The sequence below is a fragment of the Achroia grisella genome, unplaced genomic scaffold, assembly GCF_030625045.1.
Source record: "Achroia grisella isolate CSIRO2021 unplaced genomic scaffold, CSIRO_AGI_Agris_v1 utg841, whole genome shotgun sequence".
Lineage (NCBI taxonomy): Eukaryota > Metazoa > Arthropoda > Insecta > Lepidoptera > Pyralidae > Achroia > Achroia grisella.
This window is the reverse complement of record NW_026713039.1, coordinates 2440975-2457349: the sequence shown is the minus strand read 5'-3', so window position 1 is coordinate 2457349 and position 16375 is coordinate 2440975. Positions and strand designations below refer to the sequence as shown.

Here is a 16375-nt window from a genome sequence, read left to right as displayed (position 1 = left end):
TAAACCGTTAGAGCAGATGGAAGCACCGCTTTTTTTTGTCATCCATTAAAAAAAATGCGAGCTTAGCAAAACTTGTGATAGAAGTACTTTTTTTTTGTAAATATATACATAGCAAGCAATCATACTTATGAATAGAAAATGTTTGCATCGTATGAGGAATCGAACCTGCGACCATCGGAATTAAACAGGTGTTCTAAACCGCTAGACCAGCGGCGTCTTAATATTATTATAAATGCGAAAGTTTGTTACTCTTTGGATGGATGTTTGTTACTCTTTCACACAAAGTACTAACCGGATTTTTTAGTAAAATGCAATGAAACTTTACGGTAATATAGCTTATATATCAGAATAACGTATAAGCTGTAAATTTCATGCACAAAAACCAGGGGAACAGCTAATTATATATATAAAACACCTAGATTTATACAAATAGTCATACCCGTGAATAGAAAATGTTTGTATCGTGCGAGGAATTTAACCTATCACCTACCAATCATCGGAGGTTAGATGGTACTAAACCGCTAGACCAGCGGGGACGTCATATATTGTATATATTGGTCATATATTGTATATATTGGTCATATATTGTATATATAGCTAATTGCTACACCCATTAGTTAGTCAATCGATAATGCAACATATCAATTACTCAACTCAAATTACAAACGGTTGCGACTAATTGAGTGTTAAGTGTTAAGATAAAGTAATTACTCAGATATTGTATGTAATCAACCGATAAACAAAAGAAGGAGGTTCTAATTATGATTTTTTTTATAGATGTATGCGTTTTTACATGTGTTGTTATCTATAATTAAGTGAAACAAAAACTTAGTATCGCATTTTACAAAAATTGCGTGGATAGAGTATGAAATATCGCATATTTAGTTTATACTAGCTGTGCCCCGCGGCTTCGTCCGCGTGATATAGTGACCTTGGCCGAATAATCGAATATATTCAATAATCAAACACAAAGAAGCTAAAGAAAGAAGTTACATCGTCCTATCTTCATAAATGACGATTTTCCATACAAACTTTTACCCCTATTTTATTCTATCTCTTAGTGATAAAATTTTCACAAACTTTTAATGTCATATTTATTTATATTTAATCAACAGCCTCAAAAATAAATTTCAAGCTTCTAGCTTTAAAAATGACGTTTCTTCCATAAAACCTTTTTCCACCCTTTAAACTCCTTACAACCCTTTGTTCGTATTAAAAATTAGCCTATGTCCTTTCACAGGGTCTGGAGTATCTGTGTACCAAATTTCATTTAAATCGATTAAGTAGTTTTGACGTGGAAGCGAGACAAATAGACAGAGTTACTTTCGCATTTATAATATTAGTAAGGATAGAGAAGGAGTGTAGATTATTAAGATTTTCTTCAATTATACAATAAAATACTTTAATTAAATAAAAGAACATTCAACACACTACCAGGTAATTGACTTTAACAATGAACAAAGTGTGGTAATGTATATGCATGTAACCTCAATGGTTTATAATATTTTGACGACGATTTAACAATTTTACTAATGTCTACCAATACGTGTTGTTGTCTTTAATAATATTTTTCTCCAATACAAAGGAGTATATATGCGTATATATACTCTATCTCTTTGTTTATTGTTAAAGTCTTTGATCAAATTGAGTATAGTTTAGTATTGTTGTCTTTAATATTATTTGTCAAATGGATATTGGAAATGGAGATTAATATTGTTTGTCTAATGTCTCTGATAATATTAAACGTGTAGTTAACTAGCTGTACCCGCGACTACGTCCGGGTGGATTTAACTTTATTTTTCTAAAATAAAAGTAAAGCCCGAACAAACAGACAGACAGACAAAATTGTTTTTTTTTTTTGTTTTTTTTTTTCTACTCAGATGATGGTGTTATCATAATTGGATATAGGGATTATGATAAAAATTATTGTCTCTGACGGGTCTAGGTATTGAACTTTTTAAAAGGGCGAGGACAAAAGATCTATGCGAACATATCAGCACTATAGCACCTGACAATTGCCCTAAACCCTCAATAAAAAAAAAAAGATTTGATATCAATTTTTAAATATACCATTATATCCGTCGTACTCGTGAACGGGTGCTGCTTGTGGAGACTGGTCTGTTCAGGTTGCGAACACTGATTAGATTTTTTGTTTATTGCAATAGCATATGCTGGTGGTCACTCTATTTTCCCAAATTTGAATTTTAATGACTGTATTATTTGTAAACATGTACATTTATTTGAAAAGAATACGAGCTGAGTTTCTTTTCAGTTCTTCTCATCTCGAAATCATTCTGAACTGACGGATAGATTTGACATATCATAAGAGCCTGTAATAGATCTACATGAATAAAGATATTTTGAATTTGAATTTGAATATTTGATCTGGATACGGTATACGCTGGACACCGGTGTTTATTGGTGATGCGGCATTTAATCGCTAAAATCTCATGTAAATGTTTACAAAGTCAACTCTCTTAGAAAGCCGTCACTTGATGAATTGCAAATATTAATTGTTTTTATACTTATCCTAACAATCATCAATGTGGAAAATTAACTCTTCTTTATTTATTTATTTTTGGACTACTCTAATGCTGTTGGTCGCAGCTGGCCATTTACAGCTTCACCGGACGATAACGGCGAGTGCGGAGCATTCCGAACCCGCAGAAGTACTGTCCACATTACTAACAATTACCTTACCACAGAGCAGGACTGTTAGTAATAGAGGAAAATAAACTTTTCATGACCTTGGCTTTTCCTTACACTAATTCTGTTATAAAAAAAACAATTTATTTAAAAAAAGGACCTTATTTATGATGTCATTATATCAGATTTTAAGGCGCGCCTGACAGACTACGTACCTATTCATCTTAACATCTGTCAGATGTTTCAACTGACGCGATTCTGATAATAAGAGCTAAAGTGTACCTCGGCGCGCGGTCATGCGGTAATGTCATTGTGCTGTGCCCTATACTGCGTGACGGGGCCGTATGGTGACTATGAGTAATGTATTAATATAATAATTTTAGTTTTTACTAGATGAGTATAACAATAGTTTTTTTTGGAAACTTCAGTCGTTCACACTTGGCAGAGTGGTTGTGGCTTTCATGAGGGTATATTTTGTGGTATGGTATTATTGTGATCTGGCGACAGAGCTCCTTGCAATTTGTCTCCACCTGGTACGGTTTTTGGCTGCACGAGAACATTGTGCATTGGACTGCTGTTTAGCTGTTTTTGTAAATAGATTGGTGTAAAATCAATTATATTTTTTTTAAGTGATGCTTAACACTATCTCTCTTTTCCTAGCTATATATCTGATGATATGAAGTGGCGAAAACAAAGAAACCTGACTCCTCCAGGGGGGATGGATTGTTAGTAATGTGGACTAATAACCCCATTGCTAGCAATGTACCATGTCAGGTTGACCTACACGCGGATGCCACTGGAAACCATAACTGTTGTGGACTTCATAGTTTATTGCTGGCCATTTAAAAGCCATTTTTTTTTAAAGGATTTAATAGGAATGTATATAATTTGATTTGTAATTTTGTGACGCAGGAAATTATACGACTTTATTTTACTCTTTTTTGCATCGATTTTTTTATATAGTTATCGAGGAGTAGATGCAATAACTTTCTGCACATAAAGAACCGACATACAAACATATAATACATACAATATTATCCATCACAATCCTGATAAATTCCTGGTATATTTAACCTGGATAACAGTTTAAAAAAAGAATTACGCATCGATGTCTATATGTTGACTATATATACTCTCCATATACGAGTATATACGTTATAACGTAATATTCAATAATAGTTCCATCCTATCCTCCACTCCAAATATTTCATATGTTTTAATATCAATCGAAATTCTTGTGCATATTGTACCACTTTATTCCTCATGGTAAGAGAAGTCGTATGCTATATATCTATATGGGTAAATATTACTTACCATTGGGCAGATAGAGCTTTCAAATTAATTATCGTATCAAAATAAATTATCAGGAGCATGTCCATATTACAACAGACATCATGGTCACCCTGTCGTCCAAGCCTACATTTAATATTGATTTAATAATTCAATTTGGGCCACCCATTGAACTAATAACGATTGTATCTCTGTAATTCTGTTTGTATCATAAAGAATTGTGACCGTAATGGTTGTCGGTCGAATTTCCAAATTAGATTTATATACTAGTGTTCTGCCCTGGCATCGTTTTTTATATCTTGGTTAGCGCTGCGCCCTGGATTTGTGCGTGTGATATGTTTTTACATCTTGGGTTACATTATTGAAATTATAGTAGGGATACCTGTTTTTTTTCTAATAACAAATATAGACCATATTACAAGGGAATAACGTATTATTCTAATTGTGAAAGAAATTTTGATATCGGCCCAGTAGTTTTTAAGTTTTAGTAGTTTAACAAACATACAAAACCTTTCCTTTCTATTATTACTCTTCCTTTTTTAGTGTGGACTAGCGCTTCTCCCCGGCTTTGCACGGGCTCAGTTGTAGGAATTTTTAACTATTCTAATACTATTGGCCGCAAATGGTATTTCCATCATGACTGTGACAATGAGGGGCAAGTGAAGATGGCACTCCATACCTTCGAAAGTACTTCTGAGCAGCTAAAGAGCAACTCTTACCTGATGAATACCACTTTAGTTTGATGGCACCGCTATGGGTACGAATGTTAATCCCGATAAAATGCATACACCTCTCTCGACTCCGTCAACAGCGCTCGTAGGTATATTTGGTTTAGTTGTATGTTTGTTAGACTCCGTATAGTTTTTTAGTGCCTAAGAACCCGTCACCCCTTTGAACCCCCGTCGAAATTACTATATTATATATATACAAGACAATACTCATTCTGAAGACATGACTCATCAGGAATGGCAACGCATGAGGTCCAAGGGCGTCCCAGTATATTTTGTGATGTCAGTATTTGTTTTTTTTAAATTTTATATGTACCTATATAATGAATATATGCTGTGTACTATCGACAATGTAAATTTAAATTAAGTATATGACTAATGATTTACGTGGGTGTTTGATATGTTGTAGATATGTAATTGTTTCGGATGCATTACACATGCGCCGTGTTGTAGTGGCAAAATGGAATATTCGAGAAATAGAGAAGAAATAATCTTTACTATCTGTGTGGCAAAATGGAATATCCGAGAAATAGAGAAGAAGTAATTTTTATTACTCATATTTCACGTCGAAACTACTAAATCGATTTTGAAATAAATGATGTTAATAAGGATTAGGCATGCGACGATCAACATACTAACCGCTACGCACTCAATCTTTGTTCAATTATATAACATTGTCAGCGCTATGAATTTTAAGTTATTTTTTTTCTACAAAAACATTATTTTCATTTATAATCTCTTAAATTTTATAAAAAGCCTTTTTTTTTACAAAGAAAGTGTTTTATAAGACACCAACTACTCGCCCCGGCTTCGCTCGGATGTACATGTATTATACATATAAACTTTCCTCTTGAATCACTCTATCTATTTAAAATACCGCTTCCAAATACGTTGCGCAGTTTTAAAGATTTAAGCATACTTAGGGACGGACAGACAGCGACAGCGACTTTGTTTTATACTATGTAATGATTTGAATCTTTTTTTATGGCAGATTGAGGGCAGACTGCTTTTTTAATAGTTTTTTTATTCTACCACTCATTCGAAATAGACTCGTCACAAGAAGAATGAGCAAGAAACTTGCGTTTTGCTCTTTTAAATACATGTAGTTCAGATTTACATTTTTAAGAAATTTGTATGAACACAAACATATTTGTTTTGCCAATTTTATGTGAACCTCAGAACTGTATCGGATGACCTCGGTGGTCTAGCGGTTTAGCACACCGCCTTGCTTCCTATGGTCGCGGGTTGGATCTCGCACGACCACCGAGGTCGTTAAGTCGATTCTTTGGTAATCTTTTTCGGCCGAATTATGTAATATTTCCTTATCTGTAGGTGAATAGTATTCAATATCGAATAGAAGTCGTATATTCGTAGCGTCTAAAGTCAGTATGATGTCTATTTATAACAGCAATTCATTAGATAAGCCACTTCTAATGAAAGTGATAAGAAATTATCTAATCTAAGCAGATTTAGATAAACACTACCGTCTAATTACATCAATATATTAACGTACTAACTGCATGCTGCAGCTGTATACATAAAACAATATGTTCCTGTCCTGTATACATATAGAACAGAATCATATTTTATTTAAGACTAGCTGTACACACGACTTTTATTTTTCTAAAATAAAAGTAATAAGAAGCAACTTAGGCTAAGTTAAATACTAAATAATTTTTAATATAAAAAAAAAAAAAATTTTTAACGTAAAAAATGTACCGTATTTATATTCATATCCATGTAGAACACGGTTATTTCAATATTACAAACAGACACTCTAATTTTATTTGTATGTATAGATGGATAAAAGTTTAAATCAGTAATATTTGTATATATATGTATTAATTAAAACGTCATACTTATTATGTAGCTCTTTTATTCCTCGATGACAGAATGTGAAAACAAATGAATATCTTTTCTTTGGAAAGAACCAGTATGTGCTAACTGCACACGTTGGCTAATTTGCGAGGATTTAGCTACGTATAGGCTAGCGGATAAGTCAAATCAGTTAGCCTATATTAACAAATTCACCAGGAATTTATCGTGACGGTTTCCTGGGGGACCGCGTATAGGTCAACCTGACTGGAACTGGAACTTGGAAGCTGATTGTTAATAATTTGGAGTGTTGACCGCTTCAAAATTATAACAATCAGCTACCACGTTCTTATGGATTATAAGATGAGAGTGAGGTCAGGTCAGGTCATATCGTGTAAATCCACCGTGAATTTGTCACGATGGTTTCCAGAGGTCTAATTGGTTAGCACATCTTGACAAGTTCACCAGGAATTTATCACGATGGTTTCCAGAGGTCTAATTGGTTAGCACATCTTGACAAATTCACCAGGAATTTATCACGATGGTTTCCAGAGGTCTAATTGGTTAGCACATCTTGACAAATTCACCAGGAATTTGTCACGATGGTTTCCAGAGGTCTAATTGGTTAGCATATCTTGACAAATTCACCAGGAATTTGTCACGATGGTTTCCAGAGGTCTAATTGGTTAGCACATCTTGACAAATTCACCAGGAATTTGTCACGATGGTTTCCAGAGGTCTAATTGGTTAGCACATCTTGACAAATTCACCAGGAATTTATCACGACGGTTTACAGAGGGAACCGCTTGAAGGCCAATTTGGTTATGTAGGTATGGACCCACAATCCCCTTCCCCTCAGTATAATATAAGCTAGAAAGTTCAATTTTCAACGAAGTTGCTATAAAATTGCATAATAGGTCAGCTTGTGCTTGTATCAGAGTAGAGTGCGCGGGCGCAGCATAACTAACGTTCAGTATTGTTGCTAATTGCAGTATTATGTGAACTGGCGCAGTGGGTTATCCGTTACCTAATAACCGGTTAAATAACACGACCAGTTAAAATTAACGGCAATCATAACGTGCAAATTGCTTTGTTTGTAGTTTTTTTTTTATTTAAGCAATAGGCAAGCAGTATACTTTCCGTCTTATATTTGAACACTGAAGTCTCTGAAATTAAATGAATATTTATTGCGTTTATTTTTCTATGTATAATATGTATGTATTTACGAAAAAAAAATCTGTGTTTGTATCAGTTATCTAGTACCCGTAACACAAGCTTTAGGTAGCTTAACTTGAGTCTTGATGGCGCTGTTTGAATTATTCTGAGATTATTATTATTTCATCATTCATGAATGGTACAGAAAAACATTACGCCGACCACAAATAATTGGAGATTTATGGTTGTCAATGAAATGGTGCACCTGCCTTCGCTAACTGTTTACGCTGGCGGGGCACCAGTGGGACATGATAAGATGAGCATGAGGTCAGGTCAGTTGATTGGTTGGTCACGATGGTTACCAGGGGGAACCGCGTGAAAGTCAACCTGGCCATGGTACATTGCTAGTAATTAGGTAAGGTCATGAGTCCACATTACTAACAATCCCCATTCCTAGGGGGGAATATTCCTGTTATAAATAATGGTTACAAGTGTTACAACTTACATCGTCATAGAATAGGTAAAAAAATAAACTTTTTCATATGTTTGCAGGTGTGGCATAAAGGATGTTTCAAATGTCAAGAGTGCGGTATGACGCTGAACATGCGCACGTACAAAGGATACGGGAAGCTGCCGTATTGTGAAGCGTGAGTATAATTTCCTATTTCTATTTTTACATTTTTACCTGTGACTCGTGAAATTTTACTTTTTTTATTAGGATGATTAAAATACCTAAAATAAATGTAGCCTAAATTACTTCTAACACAATAGGTACTCACAAATTCACCACGATGGTTTCCAGTGAAAACCGTGTGGAGGTCTATCTGACAATCCTAGCAATCTCCGCAAAGAATCAAATTTTTGATTGCATGATTATGGAATGTTGTATTCTCCTGCGCTAACGGTATACGCTAACAGGCTACCAGTGGAGGAGGATGACCATAAGATGGCCATCCTCCTCCGAATGTGAATTTGTCACGATGGCCAACTGACCTGCAGTTGGCCATCGTGACAAATTCACTAGAAATGTATCATGATGGTTTCCAGGGGAACCGCGTGGAGGTCGACCTGATATAGTACATGGCTAATATTAGGTTTATTAGTTCACATTACTAACAATCCCCTCCCCCTCGTCCATCCCCCCAGTATTACCTTGGTTATCACTTACCATCACGTGGGTCGATAGTTTATTTGTCATTATATGTATATGTATAAATTTTGACCAGGTCAAAATTTCACCATTTTCACGGTTCTCGAGCTGCAATTCTACAAACAGACTAACAACATTCTATAATAGGATATGAGGCACAAACAAAAATGAAAGTGACCCCTCTATTATGAATACACAATAATGACGTCCGTTGGTCACATACCAATTACATTCTACATTAAAAACAGCCTTGTTCATTAGCATTAAGGATTATTTTCGTATGAACATATAATATTGTTTTATTCTCAATGCCAAATGAAAGTCAGTCATATGTCCTAGGCCATAAAACATAAATAAATAACGCTGAACACACAGTGCCATAGTCCCAAACTAAGCAGAGCTTGTGCTAGGGATATTAAACAAATTATACAAATACATATATATATATATAACGTATTAATGAAAAATGGCTATATGTTTAATTTATATGCAGTCGAAATGGGAGCGAGAGGTATACCAACAAAATCTCTCTACAATCTTCTAAAAGTAGTTGAATAGTCTTATTTTTGATTCTACAACTCATTTGGAACGCAGATTCATCACAAGAATAATGAGCAAGAAACTTGTGTGTTGCCCTTTTGAATATACGTTTTTTGATATAAATAATGAAATCTTCATTCATTAGGGACTAAATCTACATTTGCAACTGCTCGGAGTTTCCCTCCAATTCAAACAGGGATCGATATTAAGACGGCATGAGCCGAGGTTCGAACGCCTAGCTTGCCATCTTCTACTGGTATATCATACCATATTCAAATTATTGGCGACAGATCTCTTCCTATAATATTTCCTTATTTTTGACATATGTTTTTTATTTACAATTTTTGTCTTTTACGTTTTTGTTCTTCCATTATATTTGTGACATATATACGCTTCTGTGAAAAAAAAAAGTAATAGATCAATACAAACACAAATGTTTGTATTGTGCGGGAATCGAACCCGCGAACATCTATTGATAATTCAGTTTACATAACCACTCGACCACCGAGGTAGTCTTCACAATTAATGAATACGAAAGTGAATTTGTTTGTTACGCTTTCACGCCTTAACGGCTTAACTACTCATCATGAAAATGATGACGCGGACAAAACCGCGGTCATAGTCTAGTTTATAATTAAATATGAATAAATAAATAACCCTGGACATTGACACAGCGCCATCTAGTCCCACGGTAAGCAAAGCTTGTGTTACAAAAAAAAGTAAAGTAAAGTACCCAGACAGTTGTCTGGGTACTAAACAACTGATATAAATACTTAGATATTTTTTTGTAAATATAATACATACATAATATATATAGACCCAGACCGATACAAACAATCATACTCATGAATATACCTAAATGTTTGCACCGTGTGAGGAATCGAACCTGCGACCATCGGAAGTAAAGCAACATGCTAAATCACTAAACCACTGAGGCCGTCATTAGTTAATCCAAATGATTATTCGAAAAGTGGTCATGTATAAAACATGATGATATGGTGAGCATGAAGTCACGTCAGTTAGGACATAGTGCTTAATTCTGTGGGGTCGCTAGGAATTGTAATTATAATATAAATAAAATAGACCCTCAACTAATGATAAAAATGTATATTAAGAAAAGTTACAGAAATCGATACTAGGAAATATTATATAGAACTAGCTGTTCCGCCAAACGTTGTTTTGCCTTAAAATAAAAAATAAAAATTTACGGCTTGACCGATTCTCATGAAATTTTGTGAGCGTATGAAAAATAGATGTTGGTCTGAGAATCTCGAACATCTATTTTTCATCCCCCAAAATGTTAGGAGAAGTCCAAGCCGTTTTTTTTTTTTTTATTTTATGGCAAAACAACGTTTGCCGGGACAGCTAGTTTTATATATAAGATTAAAGCTGTATGTCGTGAGTGATGGATGAGGTGAGAATATTTTATGGGTGAAATATGGAAAATGTCAGTGTTGTCTGTAAGCGGCCAGTTGTCATGAAAAGAGGTACTAATGTGAAATTATTATCATACAAATATATACAATACACCATAATTCGTTAAGAATTAACATTGATGGTTTCCAGGGAGACCGAGTGGAGATAGACCTAACATGGCAAAAAAATGTTGTTTTTCACGAAAAATAATGATGTACAGGGGAAAATGTGTAATAATATATAACGTAACGTCATAATTTGTAATGTAAAGTCAATGAAAATTAAACTTTATCTTAAAGCTAAAAGCAGTAAAATTGATTGAACGTTTAATAGTACATATTTATAATAAATGGAGATTTGGCAAAACATTGTTTTTTTTAATGGATTATAATGTAACGGTGGCGGAGTTCCGGTGGAGGATGATAGGATGAACAAATTTACCAGGAATTAATTATAAAGATTTTCAGGGGTAACCGCGTGGAGATCGACCTGACGTGATATATTATTAGCAGATATACGCCCTTATCCCCGTTACTAACAATTCCTTCCCCCCAACAAACGTGCAGTATACAATTTATCATAGTTTCTCTGTAACTATTCAGTCTTATAATGTAACATTGAAATTTCAACCGTATTATAAAGCTAAAAGTATTAAAATAAATTGCACGTGTTAATACTACAAATTGTTATTCATGATACACGCTGGTGATTGACCGCAACATTATGTCACTAACTGTTGCTTTTTAACCGGCGTCGAAAGTTATGTCTATTATGGACAAACAGACACACTTTCATATTAACGATATCAATATGGCATTACGGAGGATTAAGATGTCGAGTCTCTTATCCTGTAATTTCACTGCCTTAGCTCAGCCTTCAAATATCAGATTACAAAGCAAGCTGCTTGGCTGATATAGGTAAGACTGAGGTACCCACGCAGACGACTTTTTTAGTCTAAAAAAAATCGTCTGATTATCGGGTAAGAAGTTTACCCCCTACTTGCCTCCTTAAAAGGATATACAGTGAAGATTTTTTTCACTAAATAATAATAATAATAATATCTCAGGACAATTCACATAGCGCCATCTAGTCCCAAGCTCAGCAGGGCTTGTGTTATGGGTACTCGACAACTGATATAAATACATGGTTACATTTTTTTTTGTAAATAAATACATATTATACATAGAAAACACCCAAACAGATACAAACAATCATACTCATGAATACAAATGTTTGTACCGTGCGAGGAATCGAACCCACGACCACTAGACCACCGAGGCTGTCATCTGAAATAAACTACGACATCATTTAACTGACGTTATTTGTATTATATATTATTTAGTTAGAATTTTTTATTAGTTACTCATCCAGTTGGTAGTGTCTTTATTGTTTTGTTACAGTCTATTTTTTATACACCACCACTTTACTTCCTTTTACGGTACAAAAATTAAAATCTATACATATAAATAAAATTTAAGTGTCTGTTTGTAATATTGAAATACCTTTACTACATGCATGTGAAAATTTTTACGGTACATACACCAAAATAACGTTTCTTACAATTACAATTTTTGTCTGACTATTTGTTCCGGCTGATCCGGCTGATCTCTGAAATGGCTGGACCGATTTTGACGGGACTTTTTTTGGCAGATAGCTGATGTAATAAGGAATAACTTAGGCTACTTTTATTTTTGAAAAATAATATATATTTCACGCGGATGAATGCGCGGCAGTTACTAAATAAATAAATAAAAATTGTATTCATCATAAGTATCATTTTATCTGTCTGGGTTTTTTCGATGTTATGTATTTTATTTATTATATTACTATTGATGGTTCAAAAGTTAGTTAGGCGGGTCAGGGAGTCATACAAATTGTTATTCATCACACAATCTGGTGACTGGCCGCATTACGTCACTTACTGTTGTTTTTTAAACGACGTCGAAAGTGTCGTTATGTTTATGACTGCCTTATTCGGTTTGTTTATTACGTTTATTTTAAATCCTCGAGTGGCGTCCGCGAACCGGAAAACGCATAGCATAGCAACGCATAGGCCTCCAATGTGGACAAATCACACAGCGCCATCTAGTCCCAAGTTAAGCTAGCTAAAGCTTGTGTTAGGAGTACTAGATAACTGATACCAATACATCGGTTTATTTTTTTCGTAAATACATACACATTATATATAGAAAACACCCAGATGTATCGGACATACAATCATACTTATGAATACAATTGTTTGTGCCGTGCCGAGGAATCGAACACACGACCATTAGACGTAAGGCGGTATACTAAACCGCTAGACCACCGAGGCTGTTATCTGACATATACTACGACATCATTTAACTGCCGTTATTTGTATTATATATTATTTAGTTAGAATTTTTTGCGAGGCCGTCAAAGATCGCTGTAAAGAGCGGATGCGAGCAGCGCAGGACCGATCGTCGTGGAGATATTTGAGGGAGGCCTTTGTTCAGCAGTGGACGTCTTCCGGGCTGAAATGATGATGATGATCACGTGACTGGGTACTAGGTCATATGTTCACTAATTTGTAAAGTGACTGGCACCACTTACCATCATGTTGGCCGTCAGTATGTTTTCCATTGCAGTTAGATAAAAAAAGCCTGCAAGCATCATTTAAAGATGATAACTTTAAATGATGAAGGTGGTGTAGCGGTTTAGCTCACCGCTTTACTTTTGATGGTCGCGGGTTCGATTAAAGCTATTCTGAACAAAGTTTTACGCATGGAGGGCAACCTGACATAGGGGCCGTTCAAGTATTACGTAAGCAGATTTATTACAATTATTTACCCCCCCCCCCCATCCCCCTTGTCAGCAAAAGTAAGTAAAGTTCTTACCCCCCCCCCCCCTTGTTAACGTAAACATTTATCAATGTATTGTTTTATTTAGCAAAGACAACGTGAGGGTTGCCATTCGTGTAGAAATGTTACCGATGACGTAATCATCATCTAGACGGGGAGTCTAGAAGATGATTACTACCACCCGTGTCATTGTATTTTGGATGACATGGGTGGTAGGCCGCCCCATAGTGCTTACGTAACTTAACGGCCCCATAGTATATTGTCTGCTTAAAAAGAAATTATCTATCTACGACACACAGTTCAATACTTGCTTTTGCTTTACTATATTTTATGTGTATGTTAAAATCATCATCATCGTCATCATCTGCTTCTTCCTTATCCCATTCATTTTTGGTCGGCGTAATATGATTTTCTCTTCTATTCATCCCTGTTCGCAGTGATCGTAAAATACTGTCTAAATTAATATATAAACATGTACCTATTTAGTAAGTAGATGTTTTGAGTAGTCATGCTCACTAAAATGTCCAGACTTGTGGCGGCGTGGTGGGCCGGGTCATTGGTCTCCCTAAAATATGGTCGAGCACAGTGATGGCTGGCTCTTCCGTCATACTCGTAAACGAGTGCTGCTTGTAGGGACTGGTCTGCTCTAATCACTATGACTGATTTCCTCGTATTAATTGTTTAACCAGTTGTGTATTCAATATTTTTTATATTTGATTATAGAGCAACACACAAGTTTATTGCTCGTTCTTCTTGTGATGAGACAGCTTTCCGAATGAGCGGTAGATTAAAAAAATGTGATGACTATTCAAAAGTGCTTCAATGTGAGTTTATTTGAATAAATGATTTTCTATTCTATTCTATTCTATTCGCTTGCAGACGAACCCCGACAGGAGTTTTGCAGGATAGTAGTATTATAATAATGTAAAATTTGAAAAATAAAGCTTATCTATATATCTATCTATCTAGGGAAACATTAATGTTATGTGATATAATTTATCTTGAGATCAAAACAAGAATGTTCAGCCGTTTAGAGATGTTGTAACAAACAAACAGACAGACAGACTTTCGCGTTTATGATATTAGTGTAGATTACGTCAATTTACCGTCATTAGCGCGACGTATTTTTTTTCTAATCACAAGAAACCAGTCATGTATCCGCGTGCCGGTAAAAGTGTCGCATTAGGGATGATCGATATTAGAAACACATTAATATCGACATCGTTAACGCAAAATATCGATGTATATTGATGCTGACTAAAAAAATCATAAAATCGTCGGTTAAATAGAAAAATGGCTGTATTCAAAATGTACATTTTTTACAAGACGTTTGTCTAGATTATTACAGTTCTTTTTTTTTTATTTATTTAAATTTTTTATTTAAGTTTTTAATTTACAGATGTTTTATATATCATTTTAAAAGTATTTAGATAATGATTAAGACGGCGCGGTTAATTTAAGTGACTTATATAAAAGGAGGCAATTCTAGGTGGAAATTTTGAAAAATGTCATTTTTCTATTTAATCGTCGTTATATAATCTTTAATCGTTACTTGCTTACTTATATAATATTACTAGCTGTGCCCGAAGTTTCAGCCGAATGAAATTTATAACCTATATGTTATTCTGATGTATACGCTATATTAGTGTAAAGTTTCATCAAAATCCGTTCAGTAGTTTTTACGTGAAAGAGTAACAAACATCCATCCATACTAACAAACTTTCGCGTTTATAATATTAATTAATAAGATATGATAAAGCCAAAGTAACTTTGTCTGTCTGTATGTCTGTCTCGCTTACACGTCAAAACTACTGAACCGATTTAAATGAATTTACACAGATAGTCTAGACTATGAGAAAGGATATAGTACTTTTTAATGCGAAATAAGGGTTGTAGAGCGTTGATATGGGAGATGAAGGTTTTATGGAAGTATCGACATTTTTAAAGTCTAGATAGAGGCTTAAAACTTGTTTTTAGGCTGTTGATTAAATATAAATAAATATATTACGCCAACCCCAAAATGCGTTGAGGAAGAAGCAGATGATTGATTAAATATAAATAAATATGACATTCAAAGATTGTAAAAATATTACCCTTAAGGGGTAAAATAAAACAGGAAAATTCGTATGGAAACTCGTCATTCATCGGCTATTTCGCACGGACGAAGTGGCGGGCGCAGCCACTATGGTACTAAAATAACAGTTTCGAGTGACGCTTTTGCTATTTTCACAAAAAAATACTAGAACGGCTAAAAATAAAAACAGAAAATTGCGGTTTGTTTTTTTTATAGACTTTATCGGTGACTTGACATCGATATTTCTGGATCTTTCCTATGTCGCATGGCGGCTGTTCAATGGACGCACCGCGTTGCGTCGGCACGCGATTCATATCGCTCTAGATTTTCAACAATTAATCTGTTGCTTTTACTTTCTTAAATAGCGTAAGTAAGAGCTGATTCGATTTTATTTTATACGACTATGGTAGCAAACAAACATACGGCCCATCTGATGGCAAAAGGTTATCGTAGCGTGTGGATGCCTGAAAGACTAGGGGTTTTCTTGCGCGTTGTCGATCCTTAAGAAACCTTGATATACCCTTCTTGAATTAATGTTACTTGAATGGCAAACACGCTGGCCGTCGTTTATATACAGGAACAGCGTCCTATAATACCCTTCTAGGTGGCCATTATATTGGACTATATCATAAAGGATATACAATAAAGATCCTGTAATATCCACATAGCGCCATCTAGTCCCAAGCTAGAGCATGTGTTATAGGTACTAGTCAACTGTATCTCAGTTGACTACTTAATA

General features: G+C 34.8%; 1 protein-coding gene across 1 annotated transcript in view; it reads left to right on the top strand.

Annotated features, from left to right (window-relative positions):
- The window catches only part of LOC131852232 (LIM and SH3 domain protein 1), a 34879-nt gene that overhangs the window by 7112 nt on the left and 11392 nt on the right, over positions 1-16375 (top strand). Inside the window, exon 2 of the mRNA XM_059202879.1 lies at positions 8187-8281. Coding sequence (XP_059058862.1) covers positions 8187-8281 — 95 coding nt within the window. The remainder of the gene's footprint in view (positions 1-8186; positions 8282-16375) is intronic.